Source organism: Watersipora subatra, chromosome 8 (genome assembly GCF_963576615.1).
Source record: "Watersipora subatra chromosome 8, tzWatSuba1.1, whole genome shotgun sequence".
Taxonomy (NCBI): Eukaryota; Metazoa; Bryozoa; class Gymnolaemata; order Cheilostomatida; family Watersiporidae; genus Watersipora; species Watersipora subatra.
In genome coordinates this window covers 63,185,466-63,208,613 of record NC_088715.1, presented here as the reverse complement: position 1 = coordinate 63,208,613, position 23,148 = coordinate 63,185,466, and the positions used below count along the sequence as shown (strand labels likewise).

Sequence of the window (23,148 nt, the reverse complement as noted above, 5' to 3'; positions counted from 1 at the left end):
GGCGTCATAGTTCTCATTTAGCCTTAGGTCGTCAATCCCTTTCGCTGCCATTGAGGCTGCGTTTTTCTGTGACATTTGGTGCTGTCAAACCCGGAGAGCGCCAATAATAAACTAAGATTCTAGATAATCAACATGTGTTTGTATTGGTCGGGCGGGCGTTAGCACGATCCGCCCGACCAATACAAACACATGTTCTGGGTTAATTAATTGTGCTTTAATAAATGTACTGTCGTTGATAAAGGTAATGAAATCACATCGATTAAATTATGACCTGCGGTTGCGTGGCCCTAAGACTAAATGTCAATCGCACTTTCGTGAGATCACGCAATGCTTGAAATTAATTAGTCTCAGTCGTCACTTTTAACATCGCATTAAAAATAAAGAGCTAGTGCATAATATCATCAGGAAAATATAGTATGGTTCTTGGAGTCTGAGGTGCTTATCATAGAAATAATATTTACAAGGAGAACTAATGACACTGATTCCTTTGTCATCTTCATTCGTTCTCTGGAGTTGTCCTACCTTCGCCTGCCACTAGCGTCATTATCGTCACTTTCGTAGTTGATAAATAAGCGGTAAGAGCACACAACAACGAATATGAGAATTGTGACGTCACAATTTTCGAGACTATGCCAGTAAACTTTTTCGCGGTAGAGCTCTGGGGAAATCCTATAAACACCAACCAATGTCTGTCTCACCATGGCAAACAATAGCTCGTTCGAAAGCCAAGACTCTGATGTATTGAAATATACAATAAAAAAATTATGTAATTTATGTGCTTTAAAGAATTCATATTTTACCATTTTCACAGTAAAACCTCTAATTGAATGCCATGGAGCTCTAATTGTATGTTTTTATATTTCTATTAGAGGTGGCATTCATTTAGAGGTTTTACAGTAAATTATGCTGGGATTTACTATCAATGTCAAACTTTACTATCACCACCTTCACCCTGACCAGATGCTGGAGTCAAAAAGATTAGTTTGTTGACGATGCGTTGATTAAGGATCCTTGATGGTTTATTATGCTGCCAATATGTTTTTAAAGAAAATAATAGTTTAGATTTTTAGCGTCTGACTGTCTTGCAGGCACTGCCATGTTGATACTGACCTCAACGGAGTCCAGTGATTCGTCATACTACGGAGAGCAGGGTCTACACTTTCTAGCTGTCAATGGTGACAGCTGTGTGGTTCCTTTAAGTAAGTCTCAAGAAAGGTCATTTCACTTGCTGTCACCTGTCGCTGTTTGTTGTATTTATCTACTCGATTTACTCTCACTTGTTTCCTCATCAGCATTCAGTTCAGATGCTGACTTTGTTTGGGGTTGAAATATTGAGAAGTTTTGATAATTTTGAGTTTGCTTGAATAGCTGTACAGGCATAATTCACACTGACTCTACCAGTGAATGGAAAATATATAGGGTTATATGATAGCTTCCAGTTTCCAGCAAACATCCTTTGCTGCATACCCATCGATACAATACTCGCTATGCAATACTGTCTGCGTGAATGGAGTCGTCTTCTCTATCTTGCTGCTAGAGTCCAGTTTAATATAATTGAGTATGTTAGCCGTCATTTAATGTATATAAGAGTAAATTTATGTCCGTTGTAAATAAGATTTGTATTGACACCTTCCAAGCAATCAGAACATTTGTAAAATCATCACTCTTCTGACTAGAGTTTTCTGTAACGCTGGTAATGCGAGAGGCGTCTTACTCTACCTGTATGATTTAGGAGCGCTTGTAAGGCTATTCTATTTATGTTTTTCTTGTGCCCAGCAAATACCATATTATACCTGGGTGAAACGGAGTTTAACATTTCCTAGAGGAGTAAAAAGTTATAGTTTCCTAAACAGGTTTTTGGAAGGACAACTCCGCTTTTGCTATATTGTATACATCTTATACATTTCAAATCCTGGGGAGTGGGTTGTTCCCTAATCACTATTAGCTTTAGCTATATTTCTCATTTGACTATCGCAATGATTCTGACCACTTGTGAAATGTATTCCTACATACCATAAAACCTTTATTTGAACGCCACAGTGTTTTATCTTGCAACCCTTCCTTTAGAGATGTGCTTTATTGAGAGTGGCGTTCAAATAGAGGTTTTACGGTGATTTGGTATTGGACTTTCTACCATCATAGGTCATAAGCTGCTATCATTGTGCTTGCAGATAAAAATGGTCCGGTGTACAACATAGCTTGGCATCCATCTGGCACAGAGTTCACGGTTCTCTATGGCTACATGCCCGCCAAGTGCACTATATTCAACATGAAAAATGATGTTGTATTCGATTTTGGCACTGGACCAAGAAACCAGCTCTTCTATAACCCATTTGGTGAGAGACTCTGAAGTATTGTTTCTGTGAAGTCAGCAGGCATCGCTGACTTGTCTTTTATTCTAACCCGCTCTACCGCAGGTAACATACTTTGCCTGGCTGGGTTTGGTAACCTTCAGGGGAACCTCGAGTTCTGGGATGTGGAGGCAAAGAAGCTCATATCATCCGTGTCAGCCAAGGATGCCACCTGCTTTCTATGGTCAGCCGATGGCTGTCATGCCCTGACAGCTACTCTTTCCCCTCGCATTCGTGTTGGCAACGGGTGAGTCGGAATTCATAGCTAGAACTTTTGCAATAGCAATCACTGTTTCTATTGTGCGTATGATGTGAATGTGGAGTTGTGCACACATTGAGTTATCGTGCGCTAAGTGTTTCAGTGGACACGTACTTGTTGTGGATTAGCTCTGGCGTTTTGTTACAAAAGATAAAGATTTCTATACCAGAGGTCGTAGCGGCGCTTTCAGAAATGCCCAAATTGAAACAAGAGGGACAGAAGTGGAGAAAATGTTTGAAATGGAGTAGCTTGCGTGGCATTTTTTGCGCATCCTTCGCCGGTACTGTTTCCATCTTTCGCAAACATGAAACATTCAATAAAATTTACGAGTAACAAAACTCGCTTTACTTATGGCTCATTCCCATCTTGCGCATGCAAACTTGTGAACTAACCGCTTCATTAAAACCTATGATAGGCCATTTCTGCGAGGAGTCTTGCAATGACTAGGAAATCACTCTCTCACCACTGAGTACCTGTATAATACGTGACAGCATTAGCTGCTCCTGGAAATGAATGTTCCAGAAGTTAGAGTGGAGTGGATACTTTAAGATATCTCCATGCTTATGGTGCTCCACCCAAGAATTTAATGATGGAAAGGGTAGAGCTGTTCAGAGTTGCATTATGCGAAATGTTATTTGTATTTAAACATTTGTTTCACCCAATATACCTAGAAATCACTAGTCTGACAACTGGCGTGTGTTGTTAGGTGAATAATGAAGTTATTATTGCCGGCTTTTAAAGGCTATTTTTTATCAAACTTAGATCATATCTTTAGTTTTTAATTTTGTGATTGTCTACTCTTGTAATGAAGCATTTGAATTACCGACAAACACAGTCTAGTTTATATATATCTCAAAGTTTGTGTCTGTGTATACGTCAGTTTGTCCAGCTATAGCTATTAAAATATTGGAAAGAAGAATACATATCACAGATGATTTGATCTCAGAACCTCCCATTCACCACGCTAATACCTTACCTATTAAGCTACGTGAAATGAATGAATTCATTGGGCAATATATGTCACTATGTGGGTGAACATACGCTACCGCTCTCTGTTACGACGCAACATAATTTTATGCTTGCCCTCATGGCTCTTATTAGTAATCTTACTCAAATTTGCCATTGGCGATGTCCTCGGCTAATGGCAAGTGGCAGGCAACTACATTACCTTTCACTGTTTATAAGGTGATTTCTAATACTCATGCAACGCCGGATCTTCCACTAGTACTTGTATATAAGCTAGTTTGCATATATTAGCTGTAAAATTAAATGTCTATGTTGCTGAGCTTGACAGCGTTTTGCATCTCTAGCGATGCGGTTTGCTAGATGTAACAAGATGTTGGTGCTGACAGAATTATCACTGCAGAGATCATTATGAGCTGTGGGTTAGCTGCTCATAACAAATGCTAACATGATTGCCTAGTATTTCATGTCAGAAATTTGGAATTAAATTTTATTTATCACATTTGACTATTAAATTTGTTAACATGTTATAAGCTAAAAATAAGCAAAGCAGCTAGAAATAACCAAACAATGCTCTGATTTGCGCATTCCAATCACTAAGATAATTAAAACTCACTAAGATAATTAAAACTAAAAAAATTAAATGGGGTTTTTGTTATTCCATTCTTTTTGGTTGTGCTGAAAGCTTTGATCAACTTGGAAAGCTTTAGTCTACTTTGCATGAAAATCTTAAATTGTTTAGTTTTGCTGTTAATTATCGTGTGATTGAACAGCATGAAGTGAATGCAGTTAGGAAAGTGTGTGCAGGTGGCTGGTAAGTCATGTTGACATTCTGATGCAGGTACAAAATTTGGCACTACACGGGCAGCCTCATGAAACAGGAAACGCTTTCAGCCAATATGGAGCTTTGGCAGGCAGAGTGGTCCCCTGTGCCTGCTGGCACCTTTGCTCCTCCGACCATTTCATACACACCTATCGAGACCAAGGAGAAAGTCCCAGCTACTAGTGAGTTGTCTTCCCTATCCTATAATACTCGTCATGTGACTCCAGTCATACTTAGAGAAGCGATGTTGAACTTTGCTTCTCTGAGTATGCATCATAGCTTTTTCTGTATATAGCATATTTGTATTGTCTCATCAAACATTAAATGGTGGATGAAACTAAGAATTATCTTCTCTTGTGTCAGATCCGGTCATCACACATTATTAATGATCTGCTATTCTATTATGCGTATTTCATATTTTAATATCCTTTAATACTGTATGTATATATATATATATATATATATATGTATTATTTATATATATACTTAATTGTAATAACAGAACAATTGTAAGAAGATCTTGTTATTTGCAAATCAGCTTTAGCATATGTTGCTGTTGCTTTGAATGCTTATAATATCTCAGTTGATTTGCCATTGCTATTAGTTGCTCATATTGTTTTAATATTTTCCTATAAGAGAAGACAACTACAAATGCTTGCCATAATCAAAATCCAAACCAAAGGTGCTGCTCATCAAGAATTCTATCTGAACAATGTCAAGTTTAGTCATTTCTGGCTTTGCACCCGGTAGATGCTGCTCCCGCATACAGACCTCCAGGGGCCAGAGGTAAAGCCGCCATTACAAAGATACATGAATATGAACCTCCATCCAATCAGAAGAAGCCAGCAGAAGATGTGGCGAGCGCAGCTCCACTATCAAAAAACCAAAAACGAAAAAGAGCTAAGGTGAACTCGGGATAATTTTGGATATAATATTATGAGTACATGGCTACTTCTAAGAATCTGCCGGAAATTTATTTCTGTATCATGTCATACACTGCTGACTTGGTGTCACACATGGCTGACCAGGTGTCACACACTGCTGACCAGGTGTCACACACTGCTGACTGGGTGTCACACACTGCCGACTAGGTGTCACACACTGCTGGCTAGGTGTCACACACTGCTGACTGGGTGTCATAAACTGCTGATTGGGTGTCACATACTGCTGACTGGGTGTCCCACATGGCTGACCAGGTGTCACACATTGCCGACTGGGTATCACACACTGCCGACAAGGTGTCACACACTGTTGACTGGGTGTCATACATTACTGACGGGGTGTCACACATTGCCGACTGGGTGCCACACACTGCCGACTAGGTGTCACACACTGTTGACTGGGTGCCACACATTGCCGACTGGGTGTCACACACTGCCGACTAGGTGTCACACACTGTTGACTGGGTGTCATACATTACTGACTGGGTGTCACATACTGCTGACTGGGTGTCACACACTGCTGACTGGGTGTTACACACTGCTGAATGGTGTCACATACTGCTGACTGGGTGTCACATGTTGCTGACTGGGTGTCACCTTTTGATGTAATGCTGTTGAAAACTTGTCAAAAATTCAGAAGCAGTTATGTTAAATTTGCATCTGTGAGGAGGTCCAACAAATTGACACTGATTGTTGATCTGTGTAATGACAGGCTGCAGCGAAGGAGGCAAGTGATGCTGCCTTGCCTGAAACAGCTAAAGTTGCACCCTCTCCAGCAGCTCCTACCACCCCAGCATCAGTTAGTCTTCCTCCTAGTAATTCATCAGGGGCAAGCAATTCTACAGCTCGCTACGTTGAGCTGACTGGGGACCCCGAGAAAGACAAACGCATCAAAAACTTATCAAAAGTAAGTTGCCACTTATTGCTTTTATTTTCAATGCAGGTTACAATTAACAGATCTTTTTGTAGCCTGAAATCTAGGTTATACTAGACACTGTATTAGGGAGGTTTATAATGGCTCTCCAAGCGGAGAGTATTTTATCATATCATCTGCTTGCTGATTGGAAGTTTATAACATTAAATCAATCATCAAATTAATCTTTAACAGCTCTGGCCACACTGTGGCAACAATTTACTCCCAAAGATTTTGTCTTATGGCAGAGGTTTTCTATAGATGCCTTGAGAGGAACAATGAGTTACCCTGTATTAGATATAGTAGTTACTAGAGATAGTAGAAACAAATACCGTACAGGATGAAAATATTCGTTGGTTATAAAAATTCGCGATTTTGCGAACAGACAACTCCGCGAATTATAAAATTCCGTGAATAATTAGTTCTATTTTTAATCACAAGGGAGAATAACTACTGCATCAAATTAAAAACTAGCCGCTAGGCTGGTTTTTAATATAAATACTAAACGTAGTTGAGTTTCAAAACATTGTTAAAATCATTGCCTGGGCTTTGAGCTAACACCATTGCCAATGCATCACATTTCTTTACAAAATTATTCAAGGTTGTCACAAGATATGCAGAATGGCGTCATCGCAAAAATAGCCACTAGGCAGAAGTACTAAACGTAGCCGAGTTCCAAAATTTCTTTAAAATCATCGCCGGGCTTCAAGTTTTATTGCCATTGCATCAAACTTTACAAAATTATTCAAGGTTTTCACAAGTTATTTGGCATGGCTTCGTCATTGCAAAAATCTTTCCTAGTTTTTTTACATTGAAATCAATCTCCAATACTGAAGTTGAGGACGATCATGATTCTGATCTGGACATTATGGTATGTAATTGATTTGCAGTGCAGATAGGTTTTTCCATAATTAACTGCATTAGTTAATTCTTTTGTTTAAAAACTGATCGCTTTCATTAAATACTTCAGCTATTGTTTTTGTACTTCTTTTACACTTGCTAATATTTTTTCTTTTTTGTGTTTACTGCAGATTGAGAATGAAACAACCTACTCCGAGTACGAAAACTAGAGACAAGTAGTAATATTCATCAAGGCAGGAATATTGGCAGAGAAGCAACTAGTCAACTTAGGCCCCTTCATCGACAACAACTCATTGATATCGTTGCAGCAAACATGATTAAATTATATATTTTATTCATGTATAGATATATTATAATTTATTACAAACTTGAGTGTACAAATAAAATGTTTCAAATACAAATAAAATTTTACAAACGATGAATGGAGTAAATATAAACAGTTTAGTCATTATGGCGGTTATCTAGCAATAAAATTAAACTGGTACTCTTGATAAGTGAATACTAGCGTGTAATGGTGCTCTCTGACTAGTTATTTTGGTAATAGCAGCTCTGTCACTTTCTTGGGTAGATGTTAAAGGCGATTCTCTCGCTACTACATGACTGGTAAGGAAGTTATCATCAGAACTCTCCTCGTGGCTTACTATTGTAAAGTTCTGCCGGTTGGCCAAAGATTTGTGCTCGTAAAGGCGTTTTTGTTCCTTTTTTAAAACAGATATATTCTCCTCGTTAGCAGCTGCGGCCACTTCTACTTCAATTTCAAGACCTCCCTGAATGATTGGTGATCTTCTAAGAATGACATCCACCACCCTTGCAATCATTGTTCTTCCGTGTTTGATGAAAAATTTCTCTCTCACACTAAAACAAATAATGAAGCGGTAGGGATGGAAAAATAAATATTGCGTTTTACTGATGAACCAAAGTAAAATTCAACTAATTTAGTAAATGTGAAAAACTCATTACTTACCACAAATTGTTGGTTCATCAAAGGCCTCCAAATCTATGAATATTCGTGAAAACCTCTGAACGCAGCAAAGAATTTATAGCTTCGTTCGATCCACCCGTAGTTGTAAGCTAACTAGAAAACAAAATGCGATATGCGCGTAGTCGCGCATGCGTAAGGTTAACTCTATCGCTAGGCGTAATATAGTTAACTTTTCCTAGAGAGTGGCAGTTTTCAGCCGCGAATAAATTCATCCGCGAATTTGCATGAAAAGACAATTTTCGCGAAATATAACTCTGCGAATAATTTCATCCTGTACGGTATAAGTTAGTTATGTATTTAATTCGTGCTTCACTCTTGCTTTCATTCACACATATTTTTGATAAATATTTGGTGTTGACTTCTCCAAATATTGAGAAGCTGTGAGTATTGTTAACCGTGGATCTGCTTTGTTTGGGGATATTCACTCATGTTTACTACTTTTCATTCATACCTGTCATAGCTTGTGAAACACTTGTTCTTGTCTGCCACAGCTTGTGAAGCACTTGTTCTTGTCTGCCACTGCTTGTGGATCGCTTGTTCTTGTCAGCTACTTGTGAAATTTCACTTGTTCTTAACTGCCACAGCTTGTGCTACAGGGTGCTCATGTCTGCCACCTCGCAGGTGACACTTGTTCGTGGCTGCCACAGCGTGGGCTTCACTCAATCACGGCTGTGGCAGCTCGTGAAGTACTTGTCTGTCAGCCACTCTTTGTGCCACACTCATACAGCTATTATTGTTTTGGTTCTAGAAGCTTCAACAGATTCAAAAGCTGCGGGAAGACCAGGCATCAGGCGTTGTTCTTCAAAACAACCAGGTGAGCAATACCTGCTTGTCATAACAAGTCATCCACGTCATCCCTTACATATCTCTTCCTTTTCGTATACACAGTTAATTGCCAATGATATGTATATAATATCTGTCCCATTTGCAGTCACATATAGAGGCATGTTTAAATTGTTCATGTGAAACTGCAATCTATACTGACTATGTTATTTTCTTTGGCTTCCTAAGAAACCCAAGCAGAAGTTTGTTGGTACGGTCACATGATACTCTTTACATTGTTGGATTCTGAAGTAGCTCCTGGGCCAAACTTTGGAAATACTTGTTCGTCTACAATCTATTTACTGTCCACATATGCTAGCATGATCCTATATGGCTCCGTTTAAAAATTATTATTAGAGATGATCTTGCGTAAAATTTTAGTCGATTTTATTAGAAAGTAGTAATCGGCGTTTTCCTATCATTCATGATTGTTTTTGATGTTTGAGAAGATCTGACTGCCAGGATGTTTCCAGATTAAAATCGACAGAATTTTGTAATGCTCAGATCAAAGTTGCAAAGAGACCTACAGAATAGAGACACGTAACACCACAACTTGAATGCAACAGCCGATATCAACTACAGTAGACGCTCCTATAACGTAAACAATCCGTTCCAGGAGCATTTACGTTATAAGAACAGTAAAATACATGTAAATTGCCTAATCCATTCTAAGATCTTTCCAAACTCAACCTTTTGGCATGCAAAAAGGAACAACTTACTTAACTCTTCTAGTTTGTAGGCTGTACCGTAACTGCAGCATTATTGGTTTGCATCAACAACTTGTCTCCTTTTTACGATCAATCTTGCTGGTGTTATAGACCATTATTACGGTAAATTTACAACAAGTTGATGGGGACTGCACATTTTCAACGTTCATTTACAACGATTTGCTTATTTTTCTAAACAGCAAAGTCTATTCTGCAAAGTAAAGCTAATAACAAATATTCTGTACGTCTACAATAAGGCAAAACAACAAAATATTTTTACAATAATAAGCAGTTCTACCTTTTCATCGTCTATCGCTATCCAGGGGTCAAGGTTAGGATTAAGATAATTTTTGACGATACTCCAACTCGTGACATTAAGACTGGTAGACCGACGCTGTAACACCTGCACCAATCGATCGCCTTTGGATTTATCAAAAATTGCGAAGCTATTCTATTGTCCTTTTTGTTGACACTTTTAACGATCTATTACGACAAACTAGAATGTCGCGAAAGTTATATATAATTGATATGCCGTTAAACGCACGGCGGTTTTTCTTCTGCAAGGGCGGCAAAATAAACTACCATTCAAATCCATTTCAAAACCAAGGAAGGTTTTGAAAACTTTCCTGACTTGACACTTCATGTTACATGGAATTTGTACATAGTAGGAAGCAAAAACTTCTCATAAATTTTTTAGGTTATCTGGAATTTACGTTACAGGAGCGTCTACTGTATAGCAGTGATAGCAACTAGTGATGCAATTTTGCCTGTAGTTTTTCTCTAAGCTTTTTAACCATGATCAAGTTTTGTTGATTTTATTCTTAAAACATCCTGGCAGTCAGATCACCTCAAACATCAAAAACAATCGCAGATGATAGAACAACGCCGATACTTTCTAATAAATTTACGATTACTAATAAAATCTACTAACATTTTGTGCAAGTTTATTTTGAAGGCACCTCACCTTTTTATTGCTGAACAGCAAAACCAACCTGCAGATGTACTTTAAACCAACCTGCAGATGTACTTTAAACTAACCTGCAGGTGTACTTTAAACCAACCTGCAGGTGTACTTTAAACCAACCTGCATATGTACTTTAAACCAACCTGCAGGTGTACTTTAAACCAACCTGCAGGTGTACTTTAAACCAACCTGCAGGTGTACTTTAAACCAACCTGCAGATGTACTTTAAACCAACCTGCAGATGTACTTTAAACCAACCTGCAGATGTACTTTAAACCAACCTGCAGATGTACTTTAAACCAACCTGCAGATGTACTTTAAACCAACCTGCAGATGTACTTTAAACCAACCTGCAGGTGTACTTTAAACCAACCTGCAGATGTACTTTAAACCAACCTGCAGGTGTACTTTAAACCAACCTGCAGATGTACTTTAAACCAACCTGCAGATGTACTTTAAACCAACCTGCAGGTGTACTTTAAACCAACCTGCAGGTGTACTTTAAACCAACCTGCATATGTACTTTAAACCAACCTGCAGGTGTACTTTAAACCAACCTGCAGGTGTACTTTAAACCAACCTGCAGATGTACTTTAAACCAACCTGCAGATGTACTTTAAACCAACCTGCAGATGTACTTTAAACCAACCTGCAGGTGTACTTTAAACCAACCTGCAGATGTACTTTAAACCAACCTGCATATGTACTTTAAACCAACCTGCAGATGTACTTTAAACCAACCTGCATATGTACTTTAAACCAACCTGCAGATGTACTTTAAACCAACCTGCAGGTGTACTTTAAACCAACCTGCAGGTGTACTTTAAACCAACCTGCAGGTGTACTTTAAACCAACCTGCAGATGTACTTTAAACCAACCTGCAGATGTACTTTAAACCAACCTGCAGATGTACTTTAAACCAACCTGCAGGTGTACTTTAAACCAACCTGCAGGTGTACTTTAAACCAACCTGCAGGTGTACTTTAAACCAACCTGCAGATGTACTTTAAACCAACCTGCAGATGTACTTTAAACCAACCTGCAGATGTACTTTAAACCAACCTGCAGGTGTACTTTAAACCAACCTGCATATGTACTTTAAACCAACCTGCAGGTGTACTTTAAACCAACCTGCAGATGTACTTTAAACCAACCTGCAGATGTACTTTAAACCAACCTGCAGATGTACTTTAAACCAACCTGCAGGTGTACTTTAAACCAACCTGCAGATGTACTTTAAACCAACCTGCAGGTGTACTTTAAACCAACCTGCAGGTGTACTTCAAACCAACCTGCAGGTGTACTTTAAACCAACCTGCAGATGTACTTTAAACCAACCTGCAGATGTACTTTAAACCAACCTGCAGATGTACTTTAAACCAACCTGCAGATGTACTTTAAACCAACCTGCAGATGTACTTTAAACCAACCTGCAGATGTACTTTAAACCAACCTGCAGATGTGCTTTAAACCAACCTGCAGATGTACTTTAAACCAACCTGCAGATGTACTTTAAACCAACCTGCATATGTACTTTAAACCAACCTGCAGATGTACTTTAAACCAACCTGCAGATGTACTGTAAACCAACCTGCAGATGTGCTTTAAACCAACCTGCAGATGTACTTTAAACCAACCTGCATATGTACTTTAAACCAACCTGCAGATGTACTTTAAACCAACCTGCAGATGTACTTTAAACCAACCTGCAGATGTACTTTAAACCAACCTGCAGATGTACTTTAAACCAACCTGCAGATGTGCTTTAAACCAACCTGCAGGTGTACTTTAAACCAACCTGCAGGTGTACTTTAAACCAACCTGCAGGTGTACTTTAAACCAACCTGCAGGTGTACTTTAAACCAACCTGCAGGTGTACTTTAAACCAACCTGCAGGTGTACTTTAAACCAACCTGCAGGTGTACTTTAAACCAACCTGCAGGTGTACTTTAAACCAACCTGCAGATGTACTTTAAACCAACCTGCAGGTGTACTTTAAACCAACCTGCAGGTGTACTTTAAACCAACCTGCAGATATACTTTAAACCAACCTGCAGATGTACTTTAAACCAACCTGCAGATGTACTTTAAACCAACCTGCAGATATACTTTAAACCAACCTGCAGATGTACTTTAAACCAACCTGCAGATGTATTTTAAACCAACCTGCAGATGTATTTTAAACCAACCTGCAGGTGTACTTTAAACCAACCTGCAGGTGTACTTTAAACCAACCTGCAGGTGTACTTTAAACCAACCTGCAGGTGTACTTTAAACCAACCTGCAGGTGTACTTTAAACCAACCTGCAGGTGTACTTTAAACCAACCTGCAGATGTACTTTAAACCAACCTGCAGGTGTACTTTAAACCAACCTGCAGGTGTACTTTAAACCAACCTGCAGATATACTTTAAACCAACCTGCAGATGTACTTTAAACCAACCTGCAGATGTACTTTAAACCAACCTGCAGATATACTTTAAACCAACCTGCAGATGTACTTTAAACCAACCTGCAGATGTATTTTAAACCAACCTGCAGATGTATTTTAAACCAACCTGCAGATGTACTTTAAATCAACCTGCAGATGTACTTTAAACCAACCTGCAGGTGTACTTTAAACCAACCTGCAGATATACTTTAAACCAACCTGCAGGTGTACTTTAAACCAACCTGCAGGTGTACTTCAAACCAACCTGCAGGTGTACTTTAAACCAGCCTGTAGATGTACTTTAAACCAACCTGCAGATGTACTTTAAACCAACCTGCAGATGTACTTTAAACCAACCTGCAGATGTACTGTAAACCAACCTGCAGATGTGCTTTAAACCAACCTGCAGATGTACTTTAAACCAACCTGCATATGTACTTTAAACCAACCTGCAGATGTACTTTAAACCAACCTGCAGATGTACTGTAAACCAACCTGCAGATGTACTTTAAACCAACCTGCAGGTGTACTTTAAACCAACCTGCAGGTGTACTTTAAACCAACCTGCAGGTGTACTTTAAACCAACCTGCAGGTGTACTTTAAACCAACCTGCAGATGTACTTTAAACCAACCTGCAGGTGTACTTTAAACTAACCTTCAGATGTACTTTAAACCAACCTGCAGGTGTACTTTAAACCAGCCTGTAGATGTACTTTAAACCAACCTGCAGATGTACTTTAAACCAACCTGCAGATGTACTTTAAACCAACCTGCAGATGTACTTTAAACCAACCTGCAGGTGTACTTTAAACCAACCTGCAGGTGTACTTTAAACCAGCCTGTAGATGTACTTTAAACCAACCTGCATATGTACTTTAAACCAACCTGCAGGTGTACTTTAAACCAACCTGCAGGTGTACTTTAAACCAACCTGCAGATATACTTTAAACCAACCTGCAGGTGTACTTTAAACCAACCTGCAGGTGTACTTCAAACCAACCTGCAGGTGTACTTTAAACCAGCCTGTAGATGTACTTTAAACCAACCTGCAGATGTACTTTAAACCAACCTGCAGATGTACTTTAAACCAACCTGCAGATGTACTTTAAACCAACCTGCATATGTACTTTAAACCAACCTGCAGGTGTACTTTAAACCAACCTGCAGGTGTACTTTAAACCAACCTGCAGATATACTTTAAACCAACCTGCAGGTGTACTTTAAACCAACCTGCAGGTGTACTTCAAACCAACCTGCAGGTGTACTTTACACCAACCTGCAGATGTACTTTAAACCAACCTGCAGATGTACTTTAAACCAACCTGCAGGTGTACTTTAAACCAACCTGCAGATGTACTTTAAACCAACCTGCAGGTGTACTTTAAACCAACCTGCAGGTGTACTTTAAACCAACCTGCAGATGTACTTTAAACCAACCTGCAGATGTACTTTAAACCAACCTGCAGATGTACTTTAAACCAACCTGCAGGTGTACTTTAAACCAGCCTGTAGATGTACTTTAAACCAACCTGCAGATGTACTTTAAACCAACCTGCAGATGTACTTTAAACCAACCTGCAGATGTACTTTAAACCAACCTGCAGGTGTACTTTAAACCAACCTGCAGATGTACTTTAAACCAACCTGCAGATATACTTTAAACCAACCTGCAGATGTACTTTAAACCAACCTGCAGATGTACTTTAAACCAACCTGCAGATGTACTTTAAACCAACCTGCAGATGTACTTTAAACCAACCTGCAGATGTACTTTAAACCAACCTGCAGATGTACTTTAAACCAACCTGCAGATGTACTTTAAACCAACCTGCAGATATACTTTAAACCAACCTGCAGATGTACTTTAAACCAACCTGCAGATGTACTTTAAACCAACCTGCAGATGTACTTTAAACCAACCTGCAGGTGTACTTTAAACCAACCTGCAGGTGTACTTTAAACCAACCTGCAGATGTACTTTAAACCAACCTGCAGATATACTTTAAACCAACCTGCAGATGTACTTTAAACCAACCTGCAGATGTACTTTAAACCAACCTGCAGATATACTTTAAACCAACCTGCAGATGTACTTTAAACCAACCTGCAGATGTACTTTAAACCAACCTGCAGATGTACTTTAAACCAACCTGCAGATGTACTTTAAACCAACCTGCAGATGTACTTTAAACCAACCTGCAGATGTACTTTAAACCAACCTGCAGATATACTTTAAACCAACCTGCAGATGTACTTTAAACCAACCTGCAGATGTACTTTAAACCAACCTGCAGATGTACTTTAAACCAACCTGCAGATGTACTTTAAACCAACCTGCAGATGTACTTTAAACCAACCTGCAGATATACTTTAAACCAACCTGCAGATGTACTTTAAACCAACCTGCAGATGTACTTTAAACCAACCTGCAGATGTACTTTAAACCAACCTGCAGATGTACTTTAAACCAACCTGCAGATGTACTTTAAACCAACCTGCAGATGTACTTTAAACCAACCTGCAGATGTACTTTAAACCAACCTGCAGATGTACTTTAAACCAACCTGCAGATGTACTTTAAACCAACCTGCAGATGTACTTTAAACCAACCTGCAGATGTACTTTAAACCAACCTGCAGATGTACTTTAAACCAACCTGCAGATGTACTTTAAACCAACCTGCAGATGTACTTTAAACCAACCTGCAGATGTACTTTAAACCAACCTGCAGATATACTTTAAACCAACCTGCAGATGTACTTTAAACCAACCTGCAGATGTACTTTAAACCAACCTGCAGATGTACTTTAAACCAACCTGCAGATGTACTTTAAACCAACCTGCAGATATACTTTAAACCAACCTGCAGATGTACTTTAAACCAACCTGCAGGTTTACTTTAAACCAACCTGCAGATGTACTTTAAACCAACCTGCATATGTACTTTAAATAATAAAGTTTTACATTAGGCCCCTTCCCACCTTCCAAAAGTTTTTTCTTGATTTCAAAAAACTCGTTAAATCCCATAGAGACTGTTTAAGTATTTTGAAGAGGGCTCAGAATGATCACTGGAGATGTATGAGATATGTGCCCTTCGATCTGATGCTGTAACTTAACCTCTGCTATGTAGCTCTAGCATGCATACATATTGTCATACGTACATCCCTAGTCTTTCCTATGTATCTTTAGCTAGCCTATACATCGCCTTAGATACAAGATAGTCTTTACTATGTATATCTAGCAGGTATATACATTGTCACAGATATAAGATAGCCCTTGTTATGTATATCTAGTAGGTATATACATTGTCACAGATATAAGATAGCCCTTGTTATGTATATCTAGTAGGTATATACATTGTCACAGATATAATATAGCCCTTATTATGTATATCTAGTAGGTATATACATTGTCACAGATATAATATAGCCCTTATTATGTATATCTAGTAGGTATATACATTGTCACAGATATAAGATAGTCCTTGTTATGTATATCTAGTAGGTATATACATTGTCACAGATATAATATAGCCCTTATTATGTATATCTAGTAGGTATATACATTGTCACAGATATAAGATAGTCCTTGTTATGTATATCTAGTAGGTATATACATTGTCACAGATATAATATAGCCCTTATTATGTATATCTAGTAGGTATATACATTGTCACAGATATAATATAGCCCTTGTTATGTATATCTAGCAGGTATATACATTGTCACAGATATAATATAGCCCTTATTATGTATATCTAGTAGGCATATACATTGTCACAGATATAATATAGCCCTTATTATGTATATCTAGTAGGCATATACATTGTCACAGATATAAGATAGTCCTTATTATGTATATCTAGTAGGTATATACATTGTCACAGATATAAGATAGTCCTTATTATGTATATCTAGTAGGTATATACATTGTCACATATATAAGATAGTCCTTGTTATGTATATCTAGTAGGTATATACATTGTCACAGATATAATATAGCCCTTATTATGTATATCTAGTAGGTATATACATTGTCACAGATATAAGATAGTCCTTATTATGTATATCTAGTAGGTATATACATTGTCACAGATATAAGATAGTCCTTGTTATGTATATCTAGCAGGTATGTCTATGTATATGTATCTCTATGGTTTTCAAACACTCATCACTCTATTGTAGTTGGTGAAACTGCAGAAGGAGGATGAAATTATAGAAGAGTTAGAAAGCCTCAGTTTCGGCTGATAATATCATGTTTCCTAGCTCATAATCTTCACCTTGCCTTGAATCGTCCGTCTGCTCACCGAGCGTGGAGCACTTCATTAGGAGTAACATTTGCGCAACATTATGGCGGAGGTGTAGACACCTCTAAGTCTAACATTCATAATCGATTTGTGACTCTGTGACATACACAGGAATATTTATGTATCTTAGTCGCGCATCCTTCAAGTATTGTAGTCATAGTTCCTACAAGCTTCATCAGCTGGTCTCCCCTGTGAGCTTGACCTTTGTTTTTCATGAATTTTCGGAACAAAGGCTCTCTCGATGTATAAACTCAGATGGGTGATATCTGCACGCTTGTACCTGCTGCAAGCACTCTGCACCCTTAAGGGTATGGTATGCAATAAAAAAGGTGATTTTTATAATTTTGTCTGTTTACATTAAGGTGCCTGTTTAGATCGAAGAGAAGTTTATGCCTTGATTTCAACCAACTGGATAAGCAAGTCATGCTGTCCCAGAACCATTTAACCCAGTTGTACAAGTTGCACAAGCTGTTTGATTCATGGTGTACTTTCTGTGATACTGAGGTATTGGCTGTTTATTGGATGGAGATGTACTGTAGAGAGGTTGGTTTTTCGGGGTAATGGTTCATCGTCACCGCAATTGCTCGAATCTTGTCTGTCTTGACAACTTCCTTTTACCGCAGAGGATGTCCATCTTAATATTCTGGTAATGCTGCCATAACTGTGGTTATACTGGTGTGCTTCATTTAATTCCTTAGCAGGCTGCTTTTCAGGACTGTCTTTTCAACTTTGAACAAATAGAGAGGAGAGTTGGCGAAATGTATGAAGATATCATTCGAAGGCATCTGACTAAATCACACCGAAGTCAGAAATTCAGACTAACAGATTACTCTCCCCTTTCTTCATATTTGTAGCACAGCTAGAGCCATGCTTATTCTGTTAGCTACCATTAATTAGATTCTAAAATCGTTCATTCTAGAAAAAAAAATGACTTGGAAGAATGAAAACTTGTTAGTAAAGGGAATTTGTTTAAATTCAGCGAAATTGCCCCAACCTTCACAGAAATTAGCCAACAAGCGTAGACAGTGTCTTGTATAGAAGCGATAATGTTTGTATTATAAGTCAAAATTGTAGTAACGATAATAATAATATTATATGCGTATAACCGTAGTGATGCAGTAATAATATGATTCGTAGTTGATAATCCAGTGTAAGCTCGTGATCAAAATCTAAAGTTACTCAAGAAAAAGCGCTTTTTTCTTATATCCGGTCTTGAGCTCTTCAGTCTGGGTGGATAAAATGTAGATTAAATACGAGAGGATATCATGCGTTAAATACGAGAGTAATGCGTAAAGAAATTGCCATCGCTAGATTAAAACAATTATAAAAGGTACTTACGGCTATACTATTACAATAAAAATAAAATAATAACATATTAATTGATAGTCTAGGTCAAACAGTACGGAACAGTATATGACAGTCTAGGTCGAACGGTCTTCATCTATATAATTTCACTTCATTAGTAAAGAAGTCTTTCATTTTCCTTGTTCAGCAGATATAACAGAGTTATGCTACCATGTTATCTCTTCAGCGTCTGATCACAAATCCTGTTAGTCATAAAACGTCATAAAATTTCATTACTTCGTCTTGAACGTTCTGTAATCACAGCGTCATGTGACTGGTTTATGGGACTCATTCTGATTGCTTGTGGTCTTTTTCACAGTACTCAATATTAAACTCAGAAATTGCTTGCTACGCCATATGCATCAGAATGTCGTAAAGATTACACAAGAGCAATGATATCTGGTTATCCATATTAACAAGTCTAGACATGTTGAGCGGAAGATTATGTAAGATGTTGGATGCTCCAAAATATTGCCAACACTATCGTTGAATGATGGCTGAAAAACGATGGATTGGATGAGATATCTGACAAAGGAAAAACTAACCTTTACTAAATGCAAAGATCACACCATGGAATGGCTCCTTCAAAAACTGTCACCTGTCAATACCATTTCAAATGGATTTTTGGATGGTTCAGGGGAAGATAATGCCCTTTTGTCATTGTGCAAAATTAGTATAAAGATGGATGGAGCATCGTACTACCAAGCGCATGCTTGCCCTCTGGCACTGTCCATGAAATGTTATATGGTACAACAATTCTCCTAATGCCGATGGTGTTGTGCCACTTAGGAGATTGTTTAATTACAATCCTCGGAAATGACTAGAATATCTGCTAAACTGGACATTAGTTTAAACCCTTACAAGGTGGGCGACCAGGTATATGTAAAACCAGGTAACACCAAGTGCATATCAGTGTGAAAAACTGGCAAGGTAACTTCCTTGGTCTCCAGCACAGCAGTTAAAGTGGATGACATGACTCGCCATATAAGAGACAAGGTTTTTGGAAGAGTTGATAAACAGCCAGCTACTGCAGACTGAGTTAGACATAGCTAATACTAACACATACGAATCAACTGAGGGTTTAGTGAACGTTGAAACTCTACCTGTAACTAAAGACAGTCACGACAACTATTCAACCGCAGCTAACAATGCCACTAGACCAGGTAGGGCTAGGAAACCCCAGATTTTTATGTAGCTGGTTTTAATTGATCTTTGTGATCAGGGGGAGTTGTAGTCTATGTATATATAGTAACCTATGTGTGAATGTATTATTTTACAAGCCTATATCATTTACTCTTGTGTACTGCATGTAATACTATTACTCATTTCTGTGTACAAGTGGATTGTGGACAAGTGTGGATTGCTGTCTTTGTGTTTACTACCTAGCGGTTAGGTCATTCATTACGTCATCTGTTACGTCATTCATTATGTCATACCTATTATTGTGTCTTTCGAATACAAGCGGTCTTGGTATAAAATTAGCTGGTGGACTATACGAGGATAAAAGTACTTATTACAGCTCTGTACTGCCACCGTACCTCTACAGACTACACTGAGTCTATACTCTGTAGGTAGAATGAACGGTGAACTATAAGATGGTCAGCACAATCCTGTGACCTTGACCTACAAAACAGTTATGTCAGAAGGTAAGCTCTGCCATAACAAGAGAAGCGCTCACCAGCAAAATATGACTACTAGAGAATATAATTAGGGTATGGCACCACCTTGTAGCCATAGGAAAATTGTAACATTTGGTAAGCAAACAAAGACTGGCATTTTAAAATTTGTTCGCAATTCAATTGACCTGGCGACCCTCAAATGACATGTTTCAAGGCCACAAAATATTTCTAAGAGTTCTTCAAATCATATCGCAGAACTATCACAAAATTGAAAATTAGAAATCTTCATAGACATGGAGACAGAACTTGAGTTCCTAATCAATATTAATAGCATAGACATTGAAAGCTTTCTCTATAGATTTTTCACTAAAGTATTCTGCATCTAATGCCATGCAGTTTCTGGCAAGTCCAAAGAAGCAAATCATGGCTACCAGCAATTCTCTCAAAATAAGAGGTGGTGTTGTATTTTTTTAGAGCGCTGTAGCCGATTATAAAACTGAATGCGGTAGCACAACTCCTCACAGGTCGCCTCTCGGTCATATTGACTTAGTTCATAGGTGAAAAGAATACGCTGCTCTATTTAACCGACATATGAAAAAGTGCTAATATGTGCCTTTGCAGAGGTAACAATGTGTTTCTTTGTTGCTGCTTAATTTAAGTGGTATTAACTTGTTAACAAAGTTTTGGAAATAGGCAGCTGAAAGAAACTGTTTCATACAGAAACCAGCTCCCTTTAATCTATTGTTTAGCATTGTTTGCTCTGTTATTGAAGAATTCTCCATAGTATGTATGTAGGTGTAGAACATAGCCACAAGCACATTAGTGAGAGAAATGCAGTAGCGTTTCGTACCGCTGTCCAATTGCTCGGATTATGAGGCTAGATTTACAAGTGTATGCAAGAGATTAAGAAGTTGACATAACGATTTCATATTGTGAGCTGCCATTGAGTATTGCTGCGGTGAACAAAGTCACGTTATCTTCGTGTTTACAATCTGAATGGATAAGGAATGTCCGATGCTTGATATGCCAATAATAAACATTTAATTGAAGCCATTAGATGGACTACAAGACGATCTGCTGTTGGTCTTATTTCATGGTGAACTCCTGGATCTATTAACACAGATTGGGTATGTAGCCTTCAGTAGTTAGCCTTATGTCTATATAAAACAGTTTTTGTGACAAATGTTAGCCTTAGTTTAAGTTTTGACTCTGCTCATACTCAAAGCTTATGCGGAACTCTTGTTTTGACAAATCCTAAATGCAGGTTCCGCTGCCTGTACGTTTCACTAGCAACAAATGATTTGAGCTCTAGCAGTACATTGTGAATCTATGTTTAAGGCTTGAAAACCTGGAAGTAAGTTCTTGTCGAGCAACTGTGCCCTCGCAGTAAGTCATCACCAGGTTTTGACTTACATCACATTACTTGAGGTAGGCTGGTTTACTACTAGCGAGCTTTTCAAGGTAATTGTTTATTTACCTAACTTATGGCTAGTATTTGCATAGCAGTAAGCTATACCGTATGTGCCTGTAACATTTAAAGTATGCTACACATAAGCCATACCGGAACGCACAGTTGGCCCAAGTGGAAGTTTGTGAGTGGTTCATGTTGTCCATGAAGCCTGGTTGATGTTGCATTTAATAACTTCGTAGAGTTTCCTCTGAGTATGTAAGCTGTGTTTTCAACTTGAATAACCCATGGTTTTAGTAAAGGCCTAGCTGGACATCATCTGCTGTTACCAAATGGTCATTGTTAACATTTTAACGTCTAACAGAACATTGGTCTCTGTTTCTTGACACGGAGCTACTGTATGTCATTATGTATATACCCATCTACAAGCTGTGTACTTATGAGCACCTAGCGAGTGTTGTCATACAGCTGCTAGGATCCTCAAGGATTTGGATTTTGTAACATACTTCGGGACGCTGCAATGCAAGAGCGTGTGTAGAACAGTATAGATTATACTGTAGTAGTCTAACAAGGCAAAGATAGCTTGAATATCTAACGTAGTGTCATTTTGTTTACATGGCTCTAAATACCTTGTGCACAGTCGGATTCCTTCAATCAGATCTATTCTATGAAATGAGACACTTTCTGTGCAGTTTATGTTATTTCACATGACTGATTGAATGAACAGCATATAAAGCAATGTTAACCAGGTACATGACAGCAGCAAAGGGTCTATGACTACCTTTTACAAGTCAACCATAATGTATATGACCTGAGGGAAAAAAATTTCTTTGTGAATATGGCTGTACCGCACTTTGTTTGTCTATAAGCAATGTTGGTAGTCACTCCTTCCACTGGAGGATTCTTGTTACAAAATATACTTAGTCAAACAAGTTCATGATGCATTAACATGCATTAATAAACATACCAGTAATCATAGGTAGAGATCATATTATAGCTCAGATGATATACATACCAGTAATCATAAATAGAGTATCATGCTATAGCTCAGATGATATACATACCAGTAATCATAGGTAGAGTATCATGCTATAGCTCAGATGATATACATACCAGTAATCATGGGTAGAGTATCATGTTATAGCTCAGATGATATACATACTAGTAATCATGGGTAGAGTATCATGTTACAGCTCAGATGATATACATACCAGTAATCATAGGTAGAGTATCATGCTATAGCTCAGATGATATACATACTAGTAATCATGGGTAGAGTATCATGTTATAGTTTATATGATATACATACTAGTAATCAAGGGTAGAGTATCATGTTATAGCTCAGATGATATACATACTAGTAATCATGGGTAGAGTATCATGTTATAGCTCAGATGATATACATACTAGTAATCATGGGTAGAGTATCATACTATAGCTCAGATAATATACA

The 23,148-nt window shown here is 38.2% G+C and overlaps 1 protein-coding gene across 1 annotated transcript in view; it reads left to right on the top strand.

Annotated features, from left to right (window-relative positions):
• LOC137401423 (eukaryotic translation initiation factor 2A-like) overlaps positions 1–17,664 on the top strand; it is a 32,218-nt gene extending 14,554 nt beyond the window's left edge. The window contains exons 8-15 of the mRNA XM_068087758.1: positions 1,089–1,199; positions 2,172–2,336; positions 2,418–2,598; positions 4,415–4,578; positions 5,147–5,301; positions 6,050–6,244; positions 8,842–8,907; positions 17,203–17,664. Coding sequence (XP_067943859.1) covers positions 1,089–1,199; positions 2,172–2,336; positions 2,418–2,598; positions 4,415–4,578; positions 5,147–5,301; positions 6,050–6,244; positions 8,842–8,907; positions 17,203–17,265 — 1,100 coding nt within the window. The 3' untranslated portion in view covers positions 17,266–17,664. The remainder of the gene's footprint in view (positions 1–1,088; positions 1,200–2,171; positions 2,337–2,417; positions 2,599–4,414; positions 4,579–5,146; positions 5,302–6,049; positions 6,245–8,841; positions 8,908–17,202) is intronic.
• Positions 17,665–23,148: the final 5,484 nt, after the last annotated feature.